The sequence below is a fragment of the Coregonus lavaretus genome (assembly GCF_964263955.1).
Source record: "Coregonus lavaretus genome assembly, chromosome: 30".
Lineage (NCBI taxonomy): Eukaryota > Metazoa > Chordata > Actinopteri > Salmoniformes > Salmonidae > Coregonus > Coregonus lavaretus.
The window spans coordinates 18,562,800-18,584,452 of record NC_140017.1 but is presented as its reverse complement, the minus strand read 5'-3'; the positions used below and the strand labels follow the sequence as shown (position 1 = coordinate 18,584,452).

Below are 21,653 nucleotides of genomic sequence, written 5' to 3'. Positions count from 1 at the left end.
CCGGCCTGTGGAAAGAAATGTGTGTGTTTTTTGCGATTTTAACCACACAATTGTTGTTTGTGTACATGGATTTTATAATGTCGTATGTTTTTCCCCAACACCACTTTCCATCAATTTGTATAGCAGGCCCACATGCCAACTTGAGTCGAAAGCTTATTTGAAATCAACAAAGCATGAGAAGACTTTTGCCTTTATTTTGGTTTGTTTGTTTGTCAATTAGGGTGTGCAAGGTGAATACATTGTCTGTCGTACGGTAATTTGGTAAATTTGCTCAGTACATTGTTTTCGCTGAGGAAATGTACGAGTCTGCTGTTAATGTTAATGCAGAGTATTTCCCAAGGTGCTGTTGACGCATATCCACGGTAGTTATTGGGGTTAATTTTGTCTCCACGTTTGTGATTGGGTGATCAGTCCTTGGTTCCAAATATTGGGGAATATGCCAGAGCTGAGGAGATGTTAAAGAGTTTAAGTTGTATATTTTATCATTCATTTGGGATACCATCAACCCCACAGGCCTTTTTGGGTGGAGGGTTGTATTTTGTCCTGTAGTTCATTCAGTGTATTGAGAATCCAGTGAGTTCTGGTAGTCTTTAATAGTTAAGATTTGTATTTGACCATGTATATGTTTTTGCTGTTTGTTCTTTGTTATAGAGCCAAAACGATTGGAGAAGTGGTTATCCATACATCTCCATTTTGGGATAGATACTCTTCGTGTTGTTGTTTGTTTAGAGTTTTCCAATTTTCCCAGATGTGGTTAGATCTATGGATATCCAACTCTAATTCTATATTTTGCAGAACTTCAGGACCCATGAGCTCGCTCTCTCTCTCTCCTCTCTCTCTCTCTCTCTCTCTCTCTCTCTCTCTCTCTCTCTCTCTCTCTCTCTCTCTCTCTCTCTCTCTTCTCTCTCTCTCTCTCTCTCTCTCTCTCTCTCTCTCTCTCTCTCTCTCTCTTCTCTCTCTCTCTCTCTCTCTCTCTCTCTCTCTCTCTCTCTCTCTCTCTCTCTCTCTCTCTCTCTCTCTCTCTCTCTCTCTCTCTCTCTCTCTCTCTCTCTCTCACACTCTCTCTCTCTCTCTCTCGCTCTGTCTGTGACTGTTTCTGTTCTTTCGTCATCTCTCTCTCTCTCTCTCTCTCCTCTCTCTCTCTTTACATACACCTTAGCCAAATGCATTTAAACTCAGTTTTTCACATTCCTGACATTTATCTAATAACAATTCCTGTTTAAGTCAGTTAGGATCACCACTTTATTTTAAGAATGTGAAATGTCAGAATAATAGTAGAGACAATGATTTATTTCAGCTTTTATTTTTTCATCACATTACCAGGGGTCAGAAGTTTACATACACTCAATTAGTATTTGGTAGCATTGCCTTTAATTGTTTGACTTGGGTGAAACGTTTTGGGTAGCCTTCCACAAGCTTACCACAATAAGTTGGGTGAATTTTGGCCCATTCCTCCTGACGGTGAACAGGGAGTACAGAAGGGGACTGAGCACGCACCCCTGATGGGCCCCCGTGTTGAGGATCAGCGTGGCAGATGTGTTGTTACCTACCCTTACCACCTGGGGCGGCCCGTCAGGAAGTCCAGGATCCAGTTGCAGAGGAGGTGTTTAGTCCCATCCTTAGCTTAGTGATGAGCTTTGAGGGCACTATGGTGTTGAACGCTGAGCTGTAGTCAATGAATAGCATTCTCACGTAGGTGTTCCTCTTGTCCAGGTGGGAAAGGGCAGTGTGGAGTGCAATAGAGATTGCATCATCTGTGGATCTGTTGGGGCGGTATGCAAATTGGAGTGGGTCTAGGGTTTCTGGGATAATGGTGTTGATGTGAGCCATGACCAGCCTTTCAAAGCACTTCATGGCTACAGACGTCAGTGCTACGGGTCGGTAGTCATTTAGGCAGGTTATCTTAGTGTCCTTGGGCACGGGGACTATGGTGGTCTGCTTGAAACATGTTGGTATTACAGACTCAGTCAGGGACATGTTGAAAATATCAGTGAAGACACTTGCCAGTTGGTCAGCACATGCTCGGAGTACACGTCCTGGTAATCCGTCTGGCCCTGCGGCCTTGTGAGTGTTGACCTGCTTAAAAGTCTTACTCACATCGGCTACGGAGAGCGTGATCACATAGTCATCCGGAACAGCTGGTGCTCTTATGCATGCTTCAGTGTTGCTTGCCTCGAAGCGAGCATAGAAGTGGTTTAGCTCGTCTGGTAGGCTTGTGTCACTGGGCAGCTCGTGGCTGTGCTTCCCTTTGTAGTCTGTAATAGTTTTCAAGCCCTGCCACATCCGACGAGCGTCAGAGCCGGTGTAGTACGATTCAATCTTAGTCCTGTATTGACTCTTTGCCTGTTTGATGGTTCGTCGGAGGGCATAGCGGGATTTCTTATAAGCGTCCGGGTTAGAGTCCCGCTCCTTGAAAGCGGCAGCTCTACCCTTTAGCTCAGTGCGGATGTTGCCTGTAATCCATGGCTTCTGGTTGGGGTATGTACGTACGGTCACTGTGGGGACGACGTCATCGATGCACTTATTGATGAAGCCAGTGACTGATGTGGTGTACTCCTCAATGCTATCTGAAGAATCCCGGAACATGTTCCAGTCTGTGCTAGCAAAACAGTCCTGTAGCTTAGCATCTGCTTCATCTGACCACTTTTTTATTAACCGAGTCACTGGTGCTTCCTGCTTTAGTTTTTGCTAATAAGCAGGAATCAGGAGGATAGAGTTATGGTCAGATTTGCCAAATGGAGGGTGAGGGAGAGCTTTGTATGCGTCTCTGTGTGTGGAGTAAAGGTGGTCTAGAGTTTATTTTCCTCTTGTTACACATTTAACATGCAGGTAGAAATTAGGTAGAACGGATTTAAGTTTCCCTGCAATAAAGTCCCCGGCCACTAGGAGCGCTGCCTCCGGATGAGCGTTTTCCTGTTTAGTTATGGCCTTATACAGCTCATTGAGTGCAATCTTAATGCCAGCATTGGTTTGTGGTGGTAAATAGACAGCTATGAAAAATATAGATATAAAATATAAAACTCTCTTGGTAAATAGTGTGGTCTACAGCTTATCATAAGGTACTCTACCTCAGGTGAGCAAAACCTCAAGACTTCCTTAGTATTTGATTTTGTGCACCAGCTGTTGTTTACAAATATACACAGACCGCCACCCCTTGTCTTACCGGAGTCAGCCGTTCTATCCTGCCGATGTAGTGTATAGCCCGCTAGCTGTATGTTGTCCATGTCGTCGTTCAGCCACGACTCAGTGAAACATAACATATTACAGTTTTTAATGTCCTGTTGGTAGGAGAAGCGTAATCTTGGGTCATCTATTTTATTTTCCAATGATTGAAGATTGGTTAATAGCATTGATGGAAGAGGCAGTTTACTCCTTCGCCGTCGGATCCTTACGAGGCACCCCGACTTAGGTCCACGATATCTCTGTCTCTTTCTCCTGAGAATGACGGGGATTTGGGCCTTGTCGGGTGTCTGTAGGATATCCTTCGCGGCCGACTCGTTGAAGAAAGAATCTTCGTCCAATACGAGGTGAGTAATCGCTGTCCTGATATCCAGAAGCTCTTTTGGTTATAAGAGACGATTGCAGAAACATTATGTACAGAATAAATTACAAATAACGCGAAAAAACACACATAATAGTACAATTGGTTAGAGGGCTGTAAAACGGCAGCCATCTTCTCCGGCGCCATTATAATGATGTCAAGCAAAGAGGCACTGAGTTTGAAGGTAGGCCTTGAAATACATCCACAGGTATACCTTCAATTGACTCAAATGATGTCAGTTAGCCTATCAGAAGTTTCTAAAGCCATTACATGATTTTCTGGAATTTTCCAAGCTGTTTAAAGGCACAGTCAACTTAGTGTATGTAAACTTCTGACCCACTGGAATTGTGATACAGTGAATTATAAGTGAAATAATCTGTCTGTAAACAATTGTAGGAAATATTACTTGTGTCATGCACAAAGTAGATGTCCTAACCGACTTGCCAAAACTATAGTTTGTTAACAAGAAATGTGTGGAGTGGTTGAAAAACAATTTTTAATGACTCCAACCTAAGTGTATGTAAACTTCCGACTTCAACTGTATCCTCTATGAGTGCCTGCACTATAAACTTCTCTTACCCTACAATCTTCTCCCTCCACCTCTCTCTCTCTCTCTCTCTCTCTCTCTCTCAACGTGGCACAGGGCTGACTGCAGTCTGAGGGTAGTGGTTAGTACTGGAGCGCTCAGGGCAGGGTTCAGACACAGAAAAACTACCACATAATCAAAGAGTCCAAACAGAGAGAGAGAGAGATTGGGAGAGACAGAGAGAGAAAAAAGGAGGAGAGATTGAGAGAAGGCAAGCCCTTCAAGTCTCTCTCCCTTCCACTGCTCTTTTCTCCACCTCTCCCTCTTCAACACACTATCTCTGTTACATACTTCTGTTTCCTCAGCCATGTGAGCTTATCTAGGACAGCTTGATCCACTCTTCCTCTGTTGATTCAGGCTTTGTCTCTCCTGCATGCTTGTAGATAGCGACAGCTTGAAGAAAACGTTCCTGTAATGTTGTCTTTCCATTAGTCAGCCACAGAGCTGATCTAACAGGGTCAATGGTAAATGCTAATATTTTCATCCCTCCTCTGATCTAGAGATAAAACCTGACAGGGAAACACACTGATGCTGCCTGCCCTGCCATAAATGTGTGTATCAGTGCATGTGGGTAGATGTGTGTGGTGTGTTGTCAAGTAAATGTGTATGTTTTTTTAACACTCATCAGGAGGCATCAGTCAGTGAAAATGCGTGTGCATATTAATTTATCTGGTGTGTGCTGATATGATATGGATGTGAGTCCTGTGAGACATGTTGCTACACATGCAGAGATACAAACAGACACAAATGTGTGTTCGCATGTTGAACAGTCGCTGTGTGTTTTTATGTATGTGTTAGCCTCATGCTGATACTTGCAATACATGCTGAGTGATTTAGCTCAAAGGCACATTCATTTGAAAATATGTACAAGTATGATTGTTTGTATGTGCCATGTTACACTGAATACATTATGTGTGTGTGCGTGCAGACTTGCATATATGGTGTATGTCTGTGTGTGTGTATCACAGGAGGTTGGTGGCACCTTAATTGGGGAGGACTGTCTCATGGTAATGGCTGGAGCGAAATAGTGGAATGGTATCAAACACATGGTTTCCCTCTGCTCTGTTCTGGACATTATTATGAGCCATCCTCCCCTCAGCAGCCTCCACTGGTGTGTATGTTTATATACAGTTGAAGTCAGAAGTTTACATACACTTAGGTTGGAGTCATTAAAACTCGTTTTTCAACCACTCCACACATTTCTTGTTAACAAACTATAGTTTTGGCAAGTCGGTTAGGACATCTACTTTGTGCATGACACAAGTAATGTTTCCAACAATTGTTTACAGACAGATTATTTCACTTATAATTTACTGTATTACAATTCTAGTGGGTCAGAAGTTTACGTACACTAAGTTGACTGTGCCTTTAAACAGCTTGGAAAATTCCAGAAAAGGATGTCATGGCTTTAGAAGCTTCTGATAGGCTAATTGACATCATTTGAGTCAATTGGAGGTGTACCTGTGGATGTATTTCAAGGCCTACCTTCAAACTCAGTGCCTCTTTGCTTGACTTCATGGGAAAATCAAAAGAAATCAGCCAAGACCTTAGAAAAAAAGTATTCTTTATCCTTGGGAGCAATTTCCAAACGCCTGAAGGTACCACGTTCATCTGTACAAACAATAGTACGCAAGTATAAACACCTTGGGACCACGCAGCCGTCATACCGCTCAGGAAGGAGACGCGTTCTGTCTCCTAGAGATGAACGTACTTTGGTGCGAAAAGTGCAAATCAATCCCAGAACAACAGCAAAGGACCTTGTGAAGATGCTGGAGGAAACAGGTACAAAAGTATCTATATCCACAGTAAAACGAGTCCTATATCGACATAACCTGAAAGGCCGCTCAGCAAGGAAGAAGCCACTGCTCCAAAACCGCCATAAAAAAGCCAGACTACGGTTTGCAACTGCACATTGAGACAAAGATCGTACTTTTTGAAGAAATGTCCTCTGGTCTGATGAATCAAAAATAGAACTGTTTGGCCATAATGACCATCGTTATGTTTGGAGGAAAAAGGGGCAGGCTTGCAAGCCGAAGAACACCATCCCAACTGTGATGCACGGGGGTGGCAGCATCATGCTGTGGTGGTGCTTTGCTGCAGGAGGGACTGGTGCACTTCACAAAATAGATGGCGTCATGAGGAAGGAAAATTATGTGGATATATTGAAGCAGCATCTCAAGACATCAGTCAGGAAGTTAAAGCTTGGTCGCAAATTGGTCTTCCAAATGGACAATGACCCCAAGCATACTTCCAAAGTTGTGGCAAAATGGCTTAAGGACAACAAAGTCAAGGTATTGGAGTGGCCATCACAAAGCCCTGACCTCAAGCCTATAGAAAATGTGTGGGCAAAACTGAAAAAGCATGTGCGAGCCAGGATGCCTACAAACCTGAGTCAATGCTACCAAATACTAATTGAGTGAAAATGATCGGAGAGGTTGAGAGTAGAAGAAGTTCAGGAGAAAGAACAAACAAAATATAATTACTGTAAAATTGACTGTGTCCATAAAATGTAGATAGTGGGTATGGGCTGGAAGTAGAGGCCTAGGCGTTGTTGTTCACTAGTTTACTCCAAGTGGGGAAAGGGTGGCGGGGTTGGAAAGTAATAAAGGGGAATATATATATATTTTTAAAGGATGTGTATGTATATACAGTGGGGAAAAAAAGTATTTAGTCAGCCACCAATTGTGCAAGTTCTCCCACTTAAAAAGATGAGAGAGGCCTGTAATTTTCATCATAGGTACACGTCAACTATGACAGACAAAATGAGGAAAAAAATCCAGAAAATCACATTGTAGGATTTTTAATGAATTTATTTGCAAATTATGGTGGAAAATAAGTATTTGGTCAATAACAAAAGTTTCTCAATACTTTGTTATATACCCTTTGTTGGCAATGACACAGGTCAAACGTTTTCTGTAAGTCTTCACAAGGTTTTCACACACTGTTGCTGGTATTTTGGCCCATTCCTCCATGCAGATCTCCTCTAGAGCAGTGATGTTTTGGGGCTGTCGCTGGGCAACACGGACTTTCAACTCCTTCCAAAGATTTTCTATGGGGTTGAGATCTGGAGACTGGCTAGGCCACTCCAGGACCTTGAAATGCTTCTTACGAAGCCACTCCTTCGTTGCCCGGGTGGTGTGTTTTGGATCATTGTCATGCTGAAAGACCCAGCCACGTTTCATCTTCAATGCCCTTGCTGATGGAAGGAGGTTTTCACTCAAAATCTCACGATACATGGCCCCATTCATTCTTTCCTTTACACGGATCAGTCGTCCTGGTCCCTTTGCAGAAAAACAGCCCCAAAGCATGATGTTTCCACCCGCATGCTTCACAGTAGGTATGGTGTTCTTTGGATGCAACTCATCATTCTTTGTCCTCCAAACACGACAAGTTGAGTTTTTACCAAAAAGTTATATTTTGGTTTCATCTGACCATATGACATTCTCCCAATCCTCTTCTGGATCATCCAAATGCACTCTAGCAAACTTCAGATGGGCCTGGACATGTACTTGCTTAAGCAGGGGGACACGTCTGGCACTGCAGGATTTGAGTCCCTGGCGGCGTAGTGTGTTACTGATGGTAGGCTTTGTTACTTTGGTCCCAGCTCTCTGCAGGTCATTCACTAGGTCCCCCCGTGTGGTTCTGGGATTTTTGCTCACCGTTCTTGTGATCATTTTGACCCCACGGTGTGAGATCTTGCGTGGAGCCCCAGATCGAGGGAGATTATCAGTGGTCTTGTATGTCTTCCATTTCCTAATAATTGCTCCCACAGTTGATTTCTTCAAACCAAGCTGCTTACCTATTGCAGATTCAGTCTTCCCAGCCTGGTGCAGGTCTACAATTTTGTTTCTGGTGTCCTTTGACAGCTCTTTGGTCTTGGCCATAGTGGAGTTTGGAGTGTGACTGTTTGAGGTTGTGGACAGGTGTCTTTTATACTGATAACAAGTTCAAACAGGTGCCATTAATACAGGTAACGAGTGGAGTACAGATGAGCCTCTTAAAGAAGAAGTTACAGGTCTGTGAGAGCCAGAAATCTTGCTTGTTTGTAGGTGACCAAATACTTATTTTCCACCATCATTTGCAAATAAATTCATTAAAAATCCTACAATGTGATTTTCTGGATTTTTTTTCCTCAATTTGTCTGTCATAGTTGACGTGTACCTATGATGAAAATTACAGGCCTCTCTCATCTTTTTAAGTGGGAGAACTTGCACAATTGGTGCCTGACTAAATACTTTTTTTCCCCACTGTATGTATGTATGTGTGTATATGTGTATGTATGTGTATGTATGTATGTATGTATATATATATATATCTATATAAAAAAAAAACATGGGGGATTGGAAGTGATGCAGACAATTACATTGATGGAAGTTACAATCTATCTGCAATATTAAGCTGATCTACCCCACCCCCACCCCAAAATAAAAAAATAAATTAAAATTAAAATAATAATTGAGTGTATGTAAACTTCTGACCCACTGGGAATGTGATGAAAGAAATAAAAGCTGAAATAAATAATTATCTCTACTATTATTCTGACATTTCACATTCTTAAAATAAAGTGCTGATCCTAACTGACCTAAGACAGGGAATTCAGGAATTGTGAAAAGCTGAGTTTAAATGTATTTGGCTAAGGTGTATGTAAACCTCCGACTTCAACTGTAGCTTCAGGCCGAGCTCCTCCCTCCCTATCTCTCTGCTCTTCCACTGGTATGTGAGTGATGGGAGGGGTGCTGCATGTCACAACATAGCTTCACTACTGAGCACACTGTCTACCCACAGGGTATGACTGGATCTGTGTGTGTGCACGTGTGTGCGTGACTATGTGTCTGAATAAATGTATATATTTTCTAAGACATGAGTGTCCCATAGGCCTTTACAAATGTAAAATGTAAATACAGATGTTTATATTAAAGTACCTTTCCTATGAGGTAAATTATTTTACAGCTTCTGAAGCACACAGGCCTTCTCTGACTCTTTCACCTCGGCCCTGGTTATGAAGGATAACATTATTGTTTTGGTTTGGGGGGAGTGGATGGGTGGGGGCCCCTAAATGCCACGTGCCTCCAGACCATGTTAGGCCTTCATTATGTGAGGGTCACCTCACGCCTCGACCTCCTCTCCCCAAATTATTTCCCCTTCCTCTTTCCTAACCAAGATCCAGAGGGAGGAGGGAGATATTAGAGTGGAAACCACACCCCTGGTCTCCCCTAACTAAACACACCTGCTAACCACAGTGGTTCATGGTTCCAATAGCACAGAGTCACACAGAAACAGACTGACTGGCTCTGTGGTGTATGGGCAGCAGGCAGCAGGAAGGCAGGCTGGCAGACTGAACGGTGGCCATACTGTAGCAGCACACACAGCCAGCCACATTAATAAACACTTCCTCTCCCAGCCGGTAAACACTGTGGAGACGGTTGCCATGGCAATGTCAGGCCAGCTAGCAGGAAGCGGACACACTTAAGGGACTGATGTGTGTATGTGACTGGCCCAGGGTCTGGCCTTACTATCGTAGCTGAGGTTAAGTACAAGTAGCTGGCATATGTAGATGTGGCAAACTGTAGATAACACATCAAAATGCATATTGTCTGTCTGCATTAATAAAGTATACACCCTACCTCCAGCCCTCTTAAAAGCCCAGCTGTTTTGGAGGATCTTCTGAAGCTCTCTCAGAGGACCCCAAACCCATCCATGCTAGCCTCCCCCACCCTTCTCCTCCTCCATCTGGCTGGTGGTTTGCCTGAGTGGATGTCTAAAAATGTAACAACATGTTAGAAGCCCCCTCCTCTCCTCTCCCACCAGGCACTCCCATCCTCAATAAAGACATGATGTCTTCATCCTCTCACAGTATCCTGAATCTGTGTATCCCAATGACATTCCCATATTGGGAAATAGCAGAAGTGCTCCGGATATTGGAATTCATACAGGAAATAAGCTTGTTTCAGTCCAACCCTCGTCTCTGCTCTGATATCTCTCCTCCAAGCTCAGTCAGGATTACACAGCTATTTCCTGTTCCTTATCTACGCAGAGACATCTCAATTCCAAAGCCTAGGCTACTAAGTCTAGGGAGAAGGTCCGGAAACTGTAGGTGTTACCAGTAGGCCCTGTGTCACTAAACCTTATACAAACCAAGTGTGTGTACATGTCCAGTAACAGTCAAAGGTTAGGACACACCTACTCATTCAAGGGTTTTTCTTTATTTTTACTATTTTCTACTATCTTCAAAGTAGCCACCTTTTCCCTGATGACAGCTTTGCACACCCTTGGCATTCTCTCAACCAGCTTCACCTGGAATGCTTTTCCAACAGTCTTGAAGGAGTTCCCACATATGTTGAGCAATTGTTGGCTGCTTTTCCTTCACTCTGCTGTCCAACTCATCCCAAACCATCTCAATTGGGGTGAAGTCGGGTGATTGTGGAGGCCAGTTAATCTGATGCAGCACTCCATCACTCTCTTTCTTGGTCAAATAGCCCTTACACAGCCTCGAGGTGTGTTGGGTCATTGTCCTGTTGAAAAACAAATGATAGTCCCACTAAGCGCAAACCAGATGGGATGGCGCATCGCTGCAGAATTCTGTGGTAGCCATGCTGGTTAAGTGTGCCTTGAATTCTAAATAAATCACTGACAGTGTCACCAGCAAAGCACCCCCACACCATCACACCTCCTCCTCCATGGTTCACGGTGGGAACCACACATGCGGAGATCATCCGTTCACCTACTATGCGTCTCACAAAGACACGGCGGTTGGAACCAAAATTCTCAAATTTGGACTCATCAGACCAAAGGACAGATTTCCACCGGTCTAATGTCCACTAATCGTGTTGCTTGGCCCAAGCAAGTCTCTTCTTCTTATTGGTGTCCTTTAGTAGTGGCTTCTTTGCAGCAATTTTACCATGAAGGCTTGATTCACGCAGTCTCCTCTGAACAGTTGATGTTGAGATGTGTCTGTTACTTGAACTCTGTGAAGCATTTATTTGGGCTGCAATTTCTGAGGCTGGTAACTCTAATGAATTTATCCTCTGCAGCAGAGGTAACTCTGGGTCTTCCTTTCCTGTGGCGGTCCTCGTGAGAGCCAGTTTCATCATAGCGCTTGATGGTTTTTGCAACTGTACTTGAAGAAACTTTCAAAGTTCTTGACATTTTCCGGATTGACTGACCTTCATGTCTTAAAGTAATGATGGACTGTCAATTCTCTTTGCTTATTTGAGCTGTTCTTGTCATAATATAGACTTAGTCTTTTACCAAATAAGGCTATCTTCTGTATACCACCCCTACCTTGTCACAACACAACTGATTGGCTGAAACACATTAAGAAGGAAAGAAATTCCACAAATGAACTTTTAACAAGGCACACCTGTTAATTGAAATGCATTCCAGGTGACTACCTCATGAAGCTGGTTGAGAGAATGCCAAGAGTGTGCAAAGCTGTCATCAAGGCAAAGGGTGGCTACTTTGAAGAATCTCAAATATAAAATATATTTTGATTTGTTTAACACTTTTTTGGTTACTACATGATTCCATATGTGTTATTTCATAGTTCTGATGTCTTCACTATTATCCTACAATGTAAAACATAGTAAAAATAAAGAAAAACCCTGGAATGAGTAGGTGTGTCCAAACTGGTTTTGACTGGTACTGTGTGTATGTGTGTATGTGTGTGTGTGTGTATGTGTGTGTGTGTGTGTGTGTGTGTGTGTATATGTGTGTGTGTGTGTGTGTGTGTGTGTGTGTGTGTGTGTGTGTGTGTGTGTGTGTGTGTGCGTGTGTGTGTGTGTGCCATCTATAACTACAACCACTACTATCCTCTCAGTACTATGGCATTCTTACCCCTGCTCAGACCCTTATCCCAGAGAGAGAGAGAGTTAGGTGGAGGGAGGCAGACTTCCCCCATAGAAGGCCTGTAGAATACCATGAGCTGACCTTCCTGCTTCACAGAGGACACAGGTAATGAATATTGACGCAAGCGGATGACCCATACTGTAGATACAGCATGGTACTGGAGATACCATCTCTCACCCTTTCTCCCGCTCTATCATCCCCCTCTCCCTCCCACCTTCCCACATTCCAGACATGCCTTAGGGAGATAAAGGCCTCCAGGACAGTTACACAACAAAGCAGCAGCAGCTATTGTCTGTCAGGACTGAGAGGAGGGGCTTGGGTGTAAGCATGCCAAAGGAGATAGCCCCACTGCTCTCCTCATCTCTCTCAGACCACACACACACACACTAACACACACACACACACACACACACACACACACACACACACACACACACACAACAGACAAATAGACAAACTCAAGCACACACAAATTTAAACAAGAGTGACTCAAAAGTGCTGACCTCAATAGGCAACAAACAGTGTGTGTCAGATTTGACAAGATTCCAGCATCCTCTATAACCACATAGCTTCAGCGCTCTTCACACCTACCCAAAAGCTGACAATCAACTATAAAACATTAATCCGAAGGAACATTCTCTATGCCTGGTTGAAATCATGTAAAAAACAACTCCAATATGCAGCCTGTCAACCTGCCAGTGCCAGACCTGGATGTAGCTTGTGGATCTGAAATCCTGCAGCGGCGAGTCATATGACACTGCAACAGCATCCTCTGCTGGGCGAAACTCAAAATCACCAATACAAAATATCCATCTAATAGTCATGTCTTGTTTCCTGCCACCTCCACATACTCACAGGCCTTAGACCAGGGGAGGACAACAGGGGCTCCAGGGTTTTATTTTGCTCCAGCCCAGATCTAACACACCTGATTGTGGTCCTCTGTAGCTCAATTGGTAGAGCATGGCGCTTGTAACGCCAGGGTAGTGGGTTCGATCCCCGGGACCACCCATACGTAAAAATGTATGCACATATGACTGTAAGTCGCTTTGGATAAAAGCGTCTGCTAAATGGCATATTATTATATTATTAAACGTATCAACTAATCAGTGTGTTCAATTTAGCTGTGTTAGTGCTGGTCCCTCCCAGACTGGAGCTGCCCAGCCCTGCAGTGCTTTTCCATGCTCCTCCAGCTATCAGGAGTCAGGAGTCAGGCTGCAGCACATAGCTTAGTGCCACATTACCCTACTAATCTCTCCTTATTCCAGCATTCCTGCACACACATGCACACACACATAATATTCCCCAAGTCCACCTGACACAGATAACTGTCGGATTACCGCATGACACAATCCTCAGAGATCACAGAGAAAGCAGGAAAACATGGCAGTGAACGTGTTCAACAACCCACACACACACAGCAGGGGTGGGAGTCTTTTAGAACCTGGAGTCCGGAGATATATTGTGCTGTTGCAATTATTGCCCATATAAATATTATCTGCGAAAACAACAATAGCACAGGCCTAGTGACCCACAACCTCTTTCCGTGTATGAGGGATCTTCATGCACGACTTCATACAATATCTTGCTTGATTTGTCCCACCATGACTGACATCCTCACAACTGACATGCTTCCATGCTTCATCCTACACCATCCAACACCAAGTCACAGAAATTGCACACACACACACACACACACACACACGCCTGCATACATACACACGCACGCACGCACATGCACACAGATGAGTAAAGTCTCCACTCACTGAGGTGTAGGCGGTCTTTCCCAGGCTGTGGTTGTGATTGAGGTTCTGGTTCTCCAGCTCTCTGCTCTGCAGCCCCGCCAGGTGTCTCTCCAGAGCTGCCCAGTCCATGGTGGGCAGGGACTCTTCCTCCACAATCTCCTCCTCTCTGTATCCACCCATCCGTCCTCCTATTCCCCCTCCTCCTCCACCACCACCACCTCCTCCAACGCCACCTCTGCCCCGGCTGGAGCGCCTGTGGCTGGGCTTGGTGGCCCCCGTGCCCCTGGGTAGGGGCCTGGTAGGGGAATGGGGCAGAATCAGGTTGCCATTCTGTTTCAGTTCCTCAGGCACGGCAGCAGCGAAGGTGGCTGTGTGTCCACTGTGAGTAGGAAGGGGTGGAGGCTTCACATCCTGGAACTCCTCGGCCAGGCTGCGGCTGTTCACTGGCTTCCTGAAGCCTCCGCCTGGTGCACCTATCCCCCCCACAACTCCACCCTCCTCCTGGCCAGGGGGCTGCTGGGAGCTGTAGTCGTCCCCGTACTCGCTCTTCCACTCCTCGATCACCTTCTTCTTGTACTCCTGGTAGTCCTCATCCTCCTCATAGTCCTCATCCTCCAGGGTTGCCAGATTCAGGTAGGGAGAGGATTTGTAGTCCCCTTCTAAGGTTGCCAGTTCCAGTGATGGGGAGGACTTGTAGTCCTCCAGGCATGCCAGGTCTAAGGAGGGAGAACAGGGCGTCACCTTGTTGGAGTTGGACTCGGAGCTGGAGCGACTGGAGGCGTCGCTCCCCAAGTCCATGCCATCCTCCCGGTAGTCCTGCAGCGGAGAGAGAAAGAGGGATGGAGAGAAAGGAGGGAGCGAGGAGGAATGGAGAAAAATAGATATAAATAGAGGTAAGAAATAATGAGAGGTGAAAAGAGAAATTATGATGGTGAGATAAAGATAGAGGTTGAAAGAGAGAGAGGGAGGGGGGGGGGAGAGGAAGAGAGACACACAAACAGAGAATTTAGGGAAGTGTGCACACAGAGATTACTGTTGTGGTTTGAGACCAACAACCACAGAACACTTCCTTCCCCGGTAGAACTTCCTTCCTCTACATTCATTTCCTTGGCACCGTTTCAGTCCCTCTCTGACGCACTCTCTCCTCTCCTCCCTGAGACAACCTCTCCTCTCCTACCAGACGCACTCTCTCCTCTCCTCACTGAGACAACCTCTCCTATACTCCCAGACTGACTCTCTCCTCCTTCTGTTTGTTCATATCTAAGGTTTGCATTGTAACAGCTGAGCCAGAGAGAGAGAGAGAGAGAGAGAGAGAGCTGTGATTTCTCCTATCATCACACATTACACACATCTTCTCAAAGTTTCCCATTTCAGATTGTTAAATCAGAGGCAGATGCTGTCACAATGTATTTCCTTATCTGTGTCTTTGGCAAAGTCATCCCAACAATAATGGTAAATGTAAGGAATACCAATCTCTTTCTCCAATCGTCCAGAGATGAATGACACTGGCTGCCATTGTGCCATGGCTCTATATATAACATACAGTTGAAGTTGGAAGTTTACACACACCTTAGCCAAATACATTTAAACTCAGTTTTTCACAATTCCTGACATTTAATCCTAGTAAACAATCCCTGTCTTAGGTCAGTTAGGATCACCACTTTATTTTAAGAATAAGAAATGTCAGAATAATAGTAGAGAGAATGATTTATTTCAGCTTTTATTTAGTTCATCACATTCCCAGTGGGTCAGAAGTTCACATACACTCAATTAGTATTTGGTAGCATTGCCTTTAAACTGTTTAACTTGGGTCAAACGCTTCGGGTAGCCTTCCACAAGCATCCCACAATAAGTTGGGTGAATTTTGGCCCATTCCTCCTAACAGAGCTGGTGTAACTGAGTCAGGTTTGTAGGCCTCCTTGCTCGCACACGCTTTTTCAGTTCTGCCCACAAATGTTCTATAGGATTGAGGTCAGGGCTTTGTGATGGCCACTCCAATACCATGACTTTGTTGTCCTTAAGGCATTTTGCCACAACTTTGGAAGTATGCTTGGGGTCATTGTCCATTTGGAAGACCCATTTGCAACCAAGCTTTAACTTCCTGACTGATGTCTTGAGAGGTTGCTTCAATATATCCACATAATATTCCTTCCTCATGATGCCATCTATTTTGTGAAGTGCACCAGTCCCTCCTGCAGCAAAGCACCCCCACATCATGATGCTACCACCCCCGTTCTTCACGGTTGGGATGGTGTTCTTCGGCTTGCAAGCCTGCCCCTTTTTCCTCCAAACATAACGATGGTCATTATGGCCAAACAGTTCTATTTTTGTTTCATCAGACCAGAGGACATTTCTCCAAAAAGTAAGATCTTTGTCCCCATGTGCAGCTGCAAACCGTAGTCTGGCTTTTTTATGGCTGTTTTGGAGCAGCGGCTTCTTCCTTGCTGAGCGGCCTTTCAGGTTATGTAGATATAGGACTCGTTTTACTGTGGATATAGATACTTTTGTACCTGTTTCCTCCAGCATCTTCACAAGGTCCTTTGCTGTTGTTCTGGGATTGATTTGCACTTTTTGCACCAAAGTACGTTCATCTCTACAGAACGCGTCTCCTTCCTGAGCGGTATGACGGCTGCATGGTCCCATGGTGTTTATACTTGCATACTATTGTTTGTACAGATGAACGTGGTACCTTCAGGCGTTTGAAATTCCAGACTTGTGGAGGTCTACAATTTTTTTTCTGAGGTCTTGGCTGATTTCTTTTGATTTTCCCATGATATCAGCAAAGAGGCACTGAGTTTGAAGGTAGGCCTTGAAATACATCCACAGGTACACCTCCAATTGACTCAAATTATGTCAATTAGCCTATCAGAAGCTTCTAAAGCCATGACATCATTTTCTGGAATTTTCCATGCTGTTTAAAGGCACAGTCAACTTAGTGTATGTAAACTTCTGACCCACTGGAATTGTGATACAGTGAATTATAAGTGAAATAATCTGTCTGTAAACAATTGTTGGAAAAATTACTTGTGTCATGCACAAAGTAGATGTCCTAACCGACTTGCCAAAACTATAGTCTGTTAACAAGAAATGTGTGGAGTGGTTGAAAAACGAGTTTTAATGACTCCAACCTAAGTGTATGTAAACTTCCGACTTCAACTGTACATTGCAGTGGCTGTGAGTGACTTAAACAGATGAGTCCAGGGTGGCTGTCTAACCTTGACTGTCTGCAGTGTGAGGCCACAGTGTGTGTTGTCCAGTGCCAGAGCAATCACTGTCTGATTGATTACCAACTTAATGAAAATGCCTGCCTTGTTTATGGACCTCCACAAATCTCAGCGTGACCTGAACCTCTTTGAGTGTTTTCACCTCTTTTTTTAATCGGCTGCATTAACATAGTGCCTGGCATCACTTTTAAAAGTTAATGAAAAACAAGCAGCAGCAGCTTATTCAGAGTCACAACCAGAAAAACGTATTGTTATGCATCCAACACACTAAGACTGATTAATTGATGATGTTTATTGTCCTTCATGAGGATTTTTTTTCTTGTGGCCTGTTAATTTTTAAATACACCAAAGACGGGGGTTCACAAAGTCTTGATTAAATGATTGTCATACATTTTAATAAAAATTGGCAAACCCTGACATTAAAAACAATCAATACAACCACCAACATAGACAAGCACCTCACCAGTAACACTTTACCCCCCCAACCACATTTGGTAAGACTTATCTTAAAGGGATACTTAGCGTGCTAGCAGACACCCATAGACTTCCAATCATTGCGCTAAAGCTAGTTAGCGTTGACTCGCGAAACTACCTCTAACTTCCTTCATACTGGACACATAAAAATGGTATCCACTAGTTCATCTTTAAGGTCTGCTTATAACTACGTAATAACGGTTAATATGCAGTTTATATGCAGACCTGCAGATGAAATGATAACAGCACCACATCCATACACATCACACCTAACTTTATGTCTGTGTCATCATTGTGATGTTAGTCGCCAGCTGAATTAGTCTACCCAGTGATTCAAAGCTGTGACTCAACTCCTTAGATGTTCAATTTATTGAGGCAGTGCAACTATACAGAACACAACTTCATTCAGAATTAAGAAACTTTTTTTTTTATGGAACATGGACCATTGTTCCATCCAGGGACTTGGATTTAAATACAATTTCTGTATCTTTATAATTATTTGCACATTCTAGGCAATAACCATACAAGCTCTTTATAGCAAAGATCCTTGATTGATAGATTATTATTTTTCATTCTGACACCCTCTCCCTCCATCCACCGGGACTGCTATTTAATTTATTCTCCCAGACCCAGACAAACCAGTATAATCTGGAGGGGGTCAGGCTGGCAACAGTCGAGCAGCTGGCTCACTATAACTCGCACTCTCGCAAAATGGCAATGTTTCGTTACATTGATTTTATATTGTAAATGTGGACTATTTTAATAAGGACAACATCTGAAAAGGCGGTTGACACACCGGTTCATAGCTCGCACCTAGTGTCAATGTCATAGTAGGGTAGTTGACGTATAGGAGGGGTGCATCCTGCACCTCCCCCATATCCCCAAGTCCAGTCACGTTTATGATTAAGATTCGAGATCGAATGTTGTGTAGCCTACATGCGACATATCGCCTACATGAGGTCACGAATCCATGCGCAGACGTTCAAAGAGTGGTGCGCGTTCTTTACAATATGGGTATAATGTAGCAAACCTTACCAAAATGCTCATCAAAAACTTTCAGTGTTCCATCCGGACGCTGATATTCGAAATTCTGCCTGCCATTCCAAGATTATTCAAGGACGATTTATATTAGCCTATTCTGTACATTGTAACTAAGAAGCTATATATGGCGTGTTTCCTTTAATCTCCAGCCATTAAAGCAGGCTACCACCGTAGCCTATAGTGGGGAAGCCGTGGGAATCCGTTTTAAATCTCAACCTGTGAGTCGTTAAAAGGGCAACGGCTCCATTGGTGGGAAAGAGTGTAGCGTAGCCTGTATAATAATAACAGCTCTAGGCCTATCAAACACTTCCAGTTCCTGTATTATCATATTAATATTATTTTTTTGCGTCGGTTCGTTTGAGTCCGTGTAAAATGTGTGGCCTTATTATTTAAAGTGATTCAGAAGGAGAGAAATCCCGTCAAGACAGCCGGGCGGGGGAGCGGTGGGGCCCGCTTTGGTTGATCCTCTCTCCGATTAACCTCGCAGCCTACACTGGGTGGATTTGGCCATACAATACATGCAAATTGACAGCTGCGCGGAACCCCACCCCGACAGCGAGGCGGGTGTTTTGGGTTTAATTCGGGTCTTGGAGGGGACACTGGCCACAATAATAAACCCCTGTCATTTTTATGTAATTTTGAATAAGCTACAACACCAGTTTTGCACTTGCTTATTAGTCTAAGTGGGCAATACATTTAACGCCCATGCCTGTTCTCCCAACATCAGGGTGTCATTTAGGCTACCCAAACCTCTGCTCTGTGCAATAGCCTACCCGCTGTGGTAAAGTGTGTTCAGTCGATGCCAATTAATACAAACCTTTAATGCAGGTAAATACTGTATCAACTTCATAAACAGATAGAGTGCATATAGCCATATGCAGAGTCATTCATCCTCAAATGATGTAATGTTCCTAAAAAAAAGTCACGGGAAAACCTAATATCCTCAGCAACAGCGATGACAGAACCATCCAATTTCACACCGCAGATGACAACCCAAATAACAACACCACACTGATGACAGGGTTCCTATCAATAGACCACACCGCACTACATATCAATATAAAAGGTTTACCCCTCCATGGTTAGGCTGTTATAGGCTTTGAATAAGAGCCTATTTCCTATAATAAACCAGCCCAGGCACACACAGTAATAATGATAGCCTACTAACCTGCAAACGCCCTATAGTAAAATGTCTGAATGACAGAAAACAGCCTATTCTAAATAAATATATTATGACCGATGACCTACAGAAGACATAAAAGAAGGTAATGCAAATAGCCCAGTCTATGGGTTGCATAGTCATAACGACAAACGTAGCACCAATACTTACTGTCATTTTCTCTGTAAGATCTCTTGTCTCAAGACATCTTAAAGTCAATACCAGACAACAATTGGATCTTTATTTGTCAGTACACTTGGGAGACGGTGAGGATATTATCCGCTATCCGGAGATATTACAGAAAGCCGGTAGATTGTTGAGAGCGTATGCCAGTCCAGTCATTGCTCTATGTGTATCCGCCGCGGAGCCCAACCCTTGAGTCCTCCCGAGGCTCAGTAAAAAAAAGACACGTTCCCAGATCGCCGCTCCTCTCTTCTCTCCCGGTACAGATGTCAAACGTCTCTTCTACCGTTCAGCGCATGCACGCACAGGCTCACAGAGTGATTGGCGAGAGAATGTGAATGTGTATTTCTCTCTGCCCGTTTTTATCGTCCGCACAAGTCAGCCTCGCACATATATCTGCTTTCCAGTCCATTCAACTAAACGCTCACACACATGCAAATAAGCTCCCTGCCACAGCGGCGTCTCAACTTCTCCAGCGCTCTATCGCAGCAGGCTGCTCTATGGACAAACTGACGACAGAACAGTAGCCCTGCCTTCTGCACTCACTGAACTTGCGAATGGTATATTGAGGGAAAGAGACAGATAGAGCGAAACAGAGGCAGAGAGGGATAAATAAACAGTATATATAGAGAGAGTGCTAGAGAGAGAGAGAGAGAGAGAGAGAGAGAGAGAGAGAGAGAGAGAGAGAGAGAGAGAGAGAGAGAGAGAGAGAGAGAGAGAGAGAGAGAGAGAGAGAGAAAGAGCCCAACACTATATCAAGTTGAATAATTCAAGATGCCCTGGTGTTCTGAATAGGTTTGCAACAGTTTCTGTCACACTGTGAATACATAAGCTATAAGCAGCCTGGACATCTCAAGGATACCGCTGTCATGTCCTTTGTAATTGAAGTTACTTGACTTTTCACAAGTGCCTTGACTTGATTGAAGTGCTATGTTGATGATCATAAAGATAAATCAAGTCTTCTGGACAGAGCATGTTTTGGCCCAGAGGGTTGTGGTCTGTTTTGTTACCAAGCTCTGGTCACAGTCTTTTGGCCAGACTGCCATGCAGTAGGGTGGCACTGGGCAGCACTGTCCACATAATTCACTGGGTGTGTCTCAAAGTACACCCTATTCCATATTGTGCAGTACTTTTGGCTAGAGACCTCTGACATCTCATTCACTTTTGGCCAAGGCCTATTCTCCATATAATGCACTACCTACAGTATATCCAAAAGTAGTGCAGAATACCCACTTGGCAAAAACTGGTTGAATCAATATTATTTCCAAGTCATTTCAATCCCCAAAATCAATGTGATGACATTGAATCAACGTGGAAAACTAATTGGATTTGCAAAAAGTCATCAACGTAAGGGCATTTAGTCTTTTTTTCACCCAACTTTTAACCTAAATCCAATGACATAGTGAAATGTTTTGTTGATTTCACATTGAGTTCACGTTAGTTGACAACTCAGTAGTTGAACTGACGTCTGTGCCCAGTGGGTAGGATGTAATCTGAGATTGACCACTGTTGAATTCACTCCATGCACATATGGACAGCTGCACTCACAGGGTTGAGACAAGGTTAACACAAACAACGTATGTTATTCCTCTGACATGTTTTATGATTGGTACATCTGGTAATATACACTGAACAAAAATATAAACGCAACATGTAAAGTGTTGGTCCCACGGTTCATGAGCTAAAATAAAAAATCCCAGACATTTTCCATACACACAAAAAGCTTATTTCTCTCAAATATTGTGCACAGATTTGTTTACATTACATTACATCCCTGTTAGTGAGCATTTCTCATTTGCCAAGATACTACATCCACCTGACAGGTATGGCATATCAAGAAGCTGATTAAACAGCATGA

General features: G+C 43.8%; 1 protein-coding gene across 2 annotated transcripts in view; it reads right to left on the bottom strand.

The window, feature by feature from the left end:
- Positions 1-20,249, bottom strand: part of schip1 (schwannomin interacting protein 1) — a 42,885-nt gene extending 22,636 nt beyond the window's left edge. The window contains exons 1-2 of one of the 2 annotated variants that reach the window (XM_084148225.1): positions 19,784-20,249; positions 13,736-14,530 (exon numbers count right to left, since the gene is read on the bottom strand). In XM_084148225.1, coding sequence (XP_084004351.1) covers positions 13,736-14,530; positions 19,784-19,789 — 801 coding nt within the window. In that variant the 5' untranslated portion in view covers positions 19,790-20,249. Of the gene's footprint in view, positions 1-13,735; positions 14,531-18,447; positions 18,597-19,783 lie in introns of those variants that run through there. The other variant, XM_084148224.1, reaches the window with a different exon arrangement.
- Between the last annotated feature and the right edge of the window lie 1,404 nt (positions 20,250-21,653).